At 39.3% G+C, this 10,560-nt stretch overlaps 1 protein-coding gene across 1 annotated transcript; it reads left to right on the plus strand.

Moving 5' to 3' along the window:
• Positions 1-7,541: 7,541 nt before the first annotated feature.
• LOC125484514 (protocadherin-10-like) lies at positions 7,542-10,089 on the plus strand. The gene has a single exon (XM_048603499.1). The coding sequence runs from the start codon at positions 7,542-7,544 to the stop codon at positions 9,930-9,932; it is 2,391 nt and encodes a 796-aa protein (XP_048459456.1). The 3' UTR covers positions 9,933-10,089.
• Positions 10,090-10,560: the final 471 nt, after the last annotated feature.

Genomic DNA, 10,560 nt, shown 5'->3' on the forward strand with positions numbered 1-10,560 from the left:
ACCCAAAACGTCAGCTTTCCTGCTCCTTTGACGCTGCCTGGCCTGCTGTATTCCTCCAGCTCCACACAGTGTTACCTGAGTTTTTCCAGCAGTTTTTGTTTTTGTAATAAACTCGACTGTGCTAGTCTACAATTGTATGATTGAAGAGCTTCCATAAAAATGAGTTATTAAATCAGTTTTCGGGAATGTAAAATCTTCTTAAAATTTCAAAAGAAAAGAAAATCACCATGTGAGGATTTTAAGGGGCATTGTAAAAGTTTTAATGTCTTTATGGGGTCTGCGATTTGCCTTCATTTATTGCGATTTTGGTTGAAGGTAGACAATGTAAGAAGTAGATAATATGTACAATCATACATTTTCATATCACATATCATGCTCAGCTATCTTTTCTGGCAGTGTAATTTTCATTAAGTTCGCACATGTCGACTGCTTTATCTTGAAAAAAAAAACGCTGCTTAATTTGAACCACAGGTTCCATCTTTCTGAATACTCCACGTTGAAAAAGAACAGATGCACGAATGCACAATAACGACATCATGAATTTCAACTGAAGATTTAAAGCTGGTGTAGGGTAGAATGGGGGAGGGGGAGTGGGATGTGTGCGTAGATGGTAGCGAAATGCAGTAAAGATTAAGTTGTAACTACTGTCAATGTCATTATCACAGAAAAAAAATTGATTTGTGTTCACGACTTCTGTAGGATGAGCAACCAGCTTCAGGTAATCTGTAGACAAGTATCTAAAGATCCCTCTGTTTTCTGAACTCTCTAGTATCCAGTAAACCGATGTTGAGAATTTTCTTCAAAACTGCATCACTTCACACCTATCAGTTTTAAATTCAACCTGCCACTCATCTATCCATCTGACGAAACTGTATATATTCTTCTATAACCGAGAAAGTCCTTCCTCGCTGTCACCACCCGCCCTCCCCCCTCGGCCAGACTTTGTGTCATCCACAAACTTATTTATCACCACCATCTCTTCACCAACTTCACCACCATCTCCCAACGTTTTCTTCCACCTAATTTATATATGTCATGAGTAATAAAGGATGACACATTGATTCCTGTAGTATGCCAGCGGACACTGGCCCTCTGTCACACAGCAGCATTCTGCCACCATCCACTAAATCAATTTTGGATCTTATTTGCCAAGTTACACTGGGTTCCAAGCATTTATTTTTACCTTTTTAATCAATCTCTAATGTGGGACCTTACCTAAGACTTTGCTGAAATCCACGTGAACTTCGTCAACTGCACCACGCTCAACCACACACCTCGTCACTTCCTTGAAGTATTCAAATTTGTTAGGTAAGATCTCACTCTGACAAAACCACGCTGAGTATTCTGGATCAAATCTTACATCTCCAAGTGGAGGTTAACTCTTTCTTTCAGAATATTCTCCAATAGTTCCCACAGCACTCATGTGAAACTCACTGTATGTAATCTCCTGGTTTATCTCTATCACCCTTCTTGAAAAGTAGAATACATTAACTGTCCATCAGGTCCCTGCAGTTTTCCGCTGGCAAGAGAGAAAATTTAAAACCACATGTTCAGGGCCATTATAATTTCCTCCCTCATCTCCCACAGCATGTATCCTGGAAGACAATTTATTCACACCTCAGGATGTGTCCATTTTTAAGCACCGCTTGTTGAAACTTCAAGAATCTCACTGTTACTCTTCCCGAATTCTATATCTACGCCCTCCTTCTCCAGAGTTAATAAAACAATGTGAAGTACTCATTTAACAATGCACCAATGTGCTCTGACTCCGCATAGAATGCCCTCGTGATCGCTTATGGTCGCTACTCCTTTCCTGGCCATCAACTTCCATCTGACACATTCAGAAAATATCTCGGGATTCCCCAAAATCTTAGCAACCAGTTTTTAATGTCCCCTCTTTACTTTCCTAATTGTTTTACGTTCATCCATGAACTTTATTTATTCCACTCGGCCCTCTGTTGATTTGCCACTTTTGTACCTGTTAAAAACCTCTCTTTTCCTTCTTATCCAGTTCTGAATATTCTTAGAAATCCAGCTTCTCTGGGCTGGTTGCTCCTAAACGAAGCATGTTTCTCGTGTCCTCCCATGAATTCCATTGTCAATGCTCCACATTGTTTTGCTTCAGATTTATCCAGAAGTAACTGTTCCCAGTCTTCCGGCCAGATCCTGCCGCATTTTAAAATATGCCTTCCCGTCAAAAACTATTTGTTGTTTGGAAGCTATATTTTCCCTTTCCCACATACAAACTTAAATCAAAATTTTGTTGTTGTGGTTCCCAATATTCAAATGTTCTCCCATTGCCACTTCGAGCACCTTTCCAAATTCATTAACCATAATTAAGTCCAGCACTGCACCATTCCTCTTTCGACCTTCTCCATGCTGAAGTAAAACGTTTTTCTGAGTATACTTCAAGGAATCAGCCCCCACTAAAATCTTTGCATTGTGACGATCCCAATTAAAGTTGTGGAAGTTTTAAAAAGGCCCTTACATAATTTTCCTGTTACCGTTTTTCACATCTCAGTGAATTGTCAACACATCTGCTCCTTTAATGTAAGCTGACTGTTTGGGCCGTCTATGATACACTCCGAGTCGAGCGTCTGACCATTTTTCTAATGATTAGACTCCATCCACAAAGCGTCATTTGAAGCTACTTCCAGGATATCATCCCTCCTTACTTCTATTTAATTACTAATGCAACACCACCTCGTCTTTTACATCCTCTCGATTCTGCCTGAAGATCCTATAGCTCAGAATGTTGAGCTTCCAATTCTGTCCCTATCTCAACGACATTTCTGTGATAGCACCAATATCCGAATCCCAACTATCAATCTACGCCCTTAATGCAACTGTAATTCCTTTAATGCTCCTTCTATTAAAAGAGCGGCGATCCTTACAATTTTGAGGTTCATCACGGCTAGACTTTCTTTGCCTTCATTCCTTTAATAAATTATGCTATGTCACAATTGTATCAACACTTTGTGCTCCACTGTCAGCAGCGCAAGTTTAAATTCTGCCCATCAGCACAAGCGGAACTGACCTGCAAACATATTGGTCCAATTCTACTGCAGGTGCAGACTGCTTGTATAGGTACCACCTTCTCCAGAAATTGCCCAGGGATCCAGTAACCTAAATCGTTTAATCCTACACTAACCCCTGAGTCGCGCATTCATTTGCCCTATTCTCCAATTTCTATACTCGCTAACTGGTGGCACCGGAAGTATCCAAATATTACAAACTTATCCTCCCTCTGAGGTTGCTCCAGAGCCGTTCAATGTCACTTTCGGCCCTGGCACCAGGGAGGCAACATACCAGCCTGCAGTCACGTCCGTGGCCACAGAAACACTGCCTGTTTCCCTAACTAATGAATTCCCTATCATTATCGCTTCTGCATGCTTTTTCCTTCAGTCCTGTTCAATAAGGCTGCTTGCGGTGCCAGCAACTTGGTTCTGACTGTATTCCCTTGAGGAACCGGCGCTCTCATCCGCTTCCAAAATGGAACATCATTTTGTGAGCGGATCCCAGGAGACTCCTCCACTACCTCCTTAATTCTGCTTGAATGTCGGATGGTGACCCAACACCTCCTTTCCTCCAGTCCCTTGAACTGCGGTGTGGCTACCTTTCTGAATAAGTTAGGATTAGTAAAAGTCAGCAAGTCAGAGGCCAATGACGTTATTAACCTCTTACTTGCTGACTTTTACTAATCCCTGAATCGTTCAAATTAATTCGTCAATAATCTCCTAGATCTCGGGCCTTGGACGACTCCTGCTCCCACTAATCGATGAAATCAGTTAGGAAACAAGACAGCAGAGAACAAAAAGAAAACCTCACTTCCCAATTTCACCTAACTTCCACACTTACTAAATTGCCACACTTCACTGACGACTGGCTGGACTCTATGCTGTTTGTCTGTGTTTATGTGCATTTGGAACGGGAGTTTATGTATCGGTTAGAGTTTTAACAAGTAAAATTGTATGTCGATGGTTCACAATTGCCAATCCACAGCACGACGTTTTATAATTTGCAAAAAAAAAAAAACAGTCTTGTTAATTGCACAAACCTGGTCTGCTAACTTGGGTCCAAAAGACAGATAATTTAGGGGATTTTGAGTACTTCTATGGCATCTTTAACATTTGTCATGATTCTCGGTGATAGTGCAGCTTGTTCTCCAGTGCGCACTGAACTGAGTTATGACAAGACGCTACATAGGTAATCACAAGGTCTATGGCCAAAACGTAGGAAGCAGGACGCGCGGAAGAAATCTTGGTTCCGAGGCGTGCACAATAGCACATGGACCCCTTTCACTAGTTGAGGCTAAAACGCTGATGGGCGAATTTGGCATTACAATAGACATGAACTCCAACATCCTCCTCCGCATAATATCAGAATCAGAAATGACTAAAATGTCAGGCCTGGAATTAGAGAAAATTGACGTTAACTGATTCATCGAGCAGCCTACTCCCTTGACTTAAAAAAAAACACAACCAGCATATTATGGCAAAATATTTGAGCAGAATTTAGAGGAAGCCATAATAAGGGTACTGGGTGAATATGTATTGATTTTTCTAGGAATTAATTACTATTATACAGTCCCCCGTCGAAAATCCCAATTTAATTGTAGGGAATATTCACGACAATCATGAAAACGCCCAGTCAGAGGACGGAGAGGAGTCAAACGTAGCGAATACTGTGATTCGTCAAGTTTCAAAAGCTTCCATCAGGACGTGCAACAGCAAAACAGTGGACTGGCATGGGTTGAATTTTTTTCACAACGACTGTGGACTGCTGCATAACAGATGTTTACAAAAAGTTAAGGTAACAGCCGTCGAGGACCACTCAAAATGTCACTTCTTTCCTCCAGTAAACAGGCTCAGTGTGATAATCAGTTGGATTCACAAAGAGATTACATGACTTCTAAATGTGAGCATTCATTTCATTCCAGTTAAACCATTTGCAAAGCATGATGCTTTTCGCAAATATGAAAGATTTTAAAAACGTTTTGAGAGAAAAAAAAAATTGTTTGAAAATGGTGCCAAATTTACATTGCAAATGTAAATTCAAAACAAATTTTCTGTGCTGTGAAAACTGCATTTTTTTTCATAAAAGATTCGTGTAAGCTGAATTTGACCGATAATTATATTTAATTCAGAATTGGGAAATTGCTTTAAGGGCAAAATATGGTACAATACAGGTGCGAGCAATACCTTGGTCTGTAGACTTGCACGTCTGTTAAATTTGGCGTTACGGAAAGATTACCTACAGTTTTTAATATAATCAGAACACCTGATCAATGTCATAGAAAGGACAATGAAAATTCAAAAGACAGTTCGTAAAAATCGGGAGATTTTAAGGGTTTCTTAAACCAAAATGTGTAAAATTAGCATATTGTATAATTGAGTAACTTGAGACCCTTCCCTTCTCAGAAAAGAATAGCACTTTTTTTTTTCCTCTGTGGCCAGCTTTTTAAAATGTTGCCAAAACCCTTCAATATTGCTGGAAGTGCGGTTTTGGACGTTAACAAATTTACATTTCTAAATTTACAGATATGTTTGGATGTTATTATCCCTTTGGGTTCTGTCAAGAGACAGAGAGGGTATTGTTTTCCTTTTTTAAAATCAGTTTACAAAGGCTACCCAAGTACTGATACCATACTCAAGAATCCAGGAATCTTGCAGATTCAATAATCTACCTCCAGGCATCAAAATTATACTAAAGATCATTAATGTAATTTATTATATTCTGACACAACATGTTGGAGAATGGGAGAATCCTGAATTGACTCCAATCACTTTTGTCTCCAATATGACAGTATTATTTAAAATCGCCAAAGAAATATTTAAATAGTTTAAAATCACCAAGCCTGGACATAATTGTTTCTGATATTAGAATTGATAAGGTAACTTGATACAAGTTGCCATTTCAAATAATCAATGAGAAACGTCCATGAAGTTAAAGGAAAAAAGTTTAAAGTTTTAATTTAAAACAAGCATCAACAGGAACATCCGAGGTAGTTTTAATTTGTATAAAAACAGTAAAGTTTGTTTTGGTAGGAAATTATTTAGCCACCAACTGAATCTGTCGCGGGTCAATGGCACTGCTGAGGTGAATACAAAACAAGACCTTCAAAAATGTTGCCACAGTTGGATTTGAAAGAATGTTGAAAGCAGAGAAAAGAACAAGCATAATCTAAAAAGTTACTTCCAAGAAAAGTATATGTGTAGAATTTGCCTTTATTTGGAACCATACAGTAATGTTTGCATTATGTTTTGCAATTATTATGAATTACATTTTGGGGCAGTAAGTTTTCTCCCGAGCTCCCTAATCCGCTTGAATGGCAATTAGCCGGATAGCTGACTTATAATAAAAGAATAATAACAGGAAGATGACACAATATTGAATCAGAATAACTCATGTTATGTATGACTAAATGGAATACGTCAAGTCAAAGGAATGGAGAGGTGAAATTGATTATTTGATAGCCTTGGAAATATCTTGGGCATATATGTGGCCGTACCCGTGACTTTGTTTTAAATGGTAAACTGAATTGGATGACTTGCCCACCGCAGGAAACATTTTTTTCATCTGTCAGCGGGTGCAAATTTGTTATTTTTTCCTCCAATGAAATAACGCATCATATAAAAACTGCTGCGGCATGATAAACACAATAAACAATCTGAAAATTTTACACAGATGGTTGACTCCCTAATTTGGACAGTTACCTTACCAAATATCATATGATCATGGTCATTGTAAATTTTGCAATTGGGTATTGCAATGCATTTTTCTCCTGTCAATTTCCACCTGAGAATCTTGACTCTGAAAGTAGGAACATAGTCACAAACCAATGCGCAAAAGGCTTCTTCGTAGCCAATCAATATGTTGATCAGCAGAATTATCAAGCTCAGCAGAAATTGGTGCATTTAGAACGGATCCAAACTCAAGAAAACATTTTTCCATTTATTTCAGTGAATTAAATCAGATTAATTTAATATTCCAGCAACCGTGAAATAAAATATTGAAATAATAATATCAACATCTCTTGCATCATTTCACTTGGATGAATGTAATTTCTTTTTAATTCCGTTATTATTAATAGCCATAGGTCAATTGCAAAGAATTAAAGTTCGACAAGACAAAAAAGATGGTTGGGAATATGAACTACAGCAGGAAGAAATTTTCATTGCGCACCGTTAAATATATAGTTTATTGGTATTGTCTGTCAATGAAAGCAGTCTTGCTTTAAGAAAAGCTTGGTGCAGTTATGGGTAAGGACTCTTTGCGTCGCTGTCTACCAATAAGAAAACCAGACACTGTAAGAGATCTACCTCCTCTCCTTTCACACAAAACACGGCGCAGAAGCAAAGAGCAGGGCAAGTGTTGGTCGCATATGAACCATCTCGCACTGAAAGATCGGACAGTTGGAGATTTCACGTCTATCGTTTTAATATCGACATTTCCCTTCACGTGAAAGGATATTCCGTTTCACAAAACAACGAGGTTGAGCGGCATTTTGACAGATTTATAATTGGATCGAACCCGGAACAATGGCGAAAGGGGTCAGCCGCCCATTCTATTTTGTATTACTGACTTGCGTGTCTGATCTAATTTTTGGTCAAATACGATACGCGATCCCCGAAGAAATGGAGCGCGGTGCTTTTGTTGGGAATATCGCGGAGGATTTAGGCCTAAGCATTGGAGAGATGTCATTTCGCAAATTTCGGCTAGTCTCTGATGACGGAATGCAGGTATTTAAGGTGAACATGGGGAATGGTATTTTAGTTGTGAACGAGAGAATCGACAGGGATACTCTCTGTGGGCAAAGTGCGACTTGTTCTGTTTCTCAGGACATAGCGGTGGAAAATCCATTGGAAATGCATCGTGTCGACGTGGAGATATTAGATGTAAATGATAACTCGCCCAGATTTCCTAAAATGAGATATACTTTAGAAGTATCTGAGGTAACTGCAGCAGGAGCTCTTTTCCCACTGGAGAAAGCGCACGATGCAGATGTAGGTATAAATGCGGTGAGTAATTATGAAATCAGCACAAATAAGCACTTTGGCCTGAAGACTCGGAGCAGAAGTGATGGCAGTAAAATTGCAGAGCTGGTGTTAGAAAACCCGTTAGATCGCGAGGAACACTTCAGTTTTCATCTGATACTGACGGCCATTGACGGCGGGAGTCCTCGTAGATCTGGTACTGCAGAAATAATCATCACTGTACTGGATGTAAATGATTATGCCCCAGTATTTGATCATCAGACATACAAAATTAACTTATTGGAGAATTTGCCTGAAGGTTCATTAATTACAACAATAAGCGCCATTGATTTAGACCAGGGAACAAATGGCGAGATAAAGTACTATTTAAGCAACCACGTTTCTCACAGCGTGAGTGAATTGTTCGGTTTGAACCCCGCAACTGGACAGATCAGGGTTCAAGGGTCACTGGACTATGAAGAAAAGAAAGTTTACCAACTTGATGTAGAAGCTGTGGACAATGGTAAGCCCGCATTAGTTGGGCGCGCCGAAGTTCTTGTTGAATTACTCGACGTTAATGATAATGCGCCGGAGTTAAAAATAAACTCACTATCCATTGAGGTACGTGAAGATGCTGCAAGCGGTACTGTGATCGCTATAGTAAATGCAATGGATCGTGATTCAGGTGAAAATGGACAAGTGCGCTGTCAGTTGCCACCAAATATCCCGTTTACGCTCCAAAAATCTTCAAACAAGCAATACAGTTTAGTGGTCAGCGATAGGCTGAATCGCGAAATCTCGCCTTTCTATAACATCTCCATTTCAGCCTGGGATGCTGGGTCACCCCCTCTTTCCACAAATAAAACTATCCACATTTCAATTTCTGATATAAATGACAATGCACCACAATTTACACGGTCGTTATATAATGTGTTCCTGATGGAAAACAATGCTCCAGGTGTATCAATATTTACTGTTACCGCTTTAGACCCTGACTTGGGCAAGAATAGCGAGTTATCGTATTTCTTATTGGACAGCTTCATTCATGAAAGTTCTGCGTCTGGTCACTTCAGTGTTAACTCGGAAAGCGGACGCCTTTACGCGCTACGCTCTTTTAATTATGAAATACAGAAGAATTTTCAGATCAAAGTTCAGGCTCAGGATGGTGGAATTCCCTCACTGACCAGCACTACTCTCGTAAATATTATTATCCTGGACCAAAACGACAACGCCCCAGTCATTGTATCACCTTCAAATTACAACATGTCGATTGTGATTGTACCAAAATCTGCGCATCCCGGATACTTGGTGACCAAAGTAATTGCTACAGACGCAGATTCTGGGCAGAATGCAAGACTTTCCTATCAGCTCATAGAAGCTACTGATCACAGCAGTTTTAGTATTGGATTTACCTCTGGCGAAATTAGAACAAGTCGAAAGTTTAGGGAGCAAGATGCTCTTAGACAGACGATTGTTGTTTTGGTCAGGGACAATGGGCAGCCGAGCCTCTCCAGTACAGTTTCAATTTTCTTTACAATCCAAGGTAACATTACTGAATACACCTTCGAACAAAAAAGCAAACCTCGAAATCCAGAAATATTTTCAGATTTAAATTTTCTATTGATCATTATTTTAGGATCAACTTCCTGCATATTTCTCTTCATAATAGTTTTTCTGGCCGTTGTGAAATGCAAACAAGACAGGAATACATGCTGTTACACGTCCAGAATCAGTTGTTACAGACAAAGGAATTCAGCCGATGCTTCTCATAGTCGAGCTGTCGCAAAATCAAATTTAAATTATCTAGATTCTGCACAAACTCTGCCTATTCGGGAATCATATAATTACACTGTCTGTCTCTCACCGGAATCCTCGAAGAGCGATTTTTTGTTTTTAAAACCGTGTCACCCGACATTGCCTCTGGATGATATTAATATTCGTGACACTGCGAGATAATGTAATATGTCAATGTGCACTGAAAGTAATTTGCAGTTTGTACAACTATGTATATCCAAGAAAAAAAATGTCAAACCTTAGACGTATTTGTTTTAAATGAAATGCTTGTACCTCCCATCTATTATTAGAGATAGACGGAAACCTTGTAGATGCAGTATCTGGAATGCTACTTTGTGATTGCTATTAATATTAGAATAGACGTTGAGCTTTTTAGAGATTTAATCTCTTCAGTTTAAGTTCGGAACACTGCGATAACAAATGCGTCGCGACAAGCACAGAACTTCTATGGAACATTTTATTTTCAGTTTAGGTGCTGTAGTTTGGACACTACTTGTCATGCAATGAATCACATTGCTTCAACAAACTGCTGTCGGTACAGAATATTCATGAATAATTTGGATTCTTTAAATACATTGACACAATTAACACACGATTGGCAACTTAAAAACCTGATTAAGTTTGTGGAGTATCCGAACAAGGAGCAGAAGTAAGCTATTCAACACCTGAGGCCTTCCCCAGTATTTAACTCCGTCAGAGCTGATGTGATTGCCGCCTGAAATCTTTAATCTCTGCTATCCATTATAACATTTCACCATTTTACTTCACGGGAAACTTTTCACTTTGTCTA

This window comes from Rhincodon typus, chromosome 12 (assembly GCF_021869965.1).
Source record: "Rhincodon typus isolate 14 chromosome 12, sRhiTyp1.1, whole genome shotgun sequence".
Taxonomy (NCBI): domain Eukaryota; kingdom Metazoa; phylum Chordata; class Chondrichthyes; order Orectolobiformes; family Rhincodontidae; genus Rhincodon; species Rhincodon typus.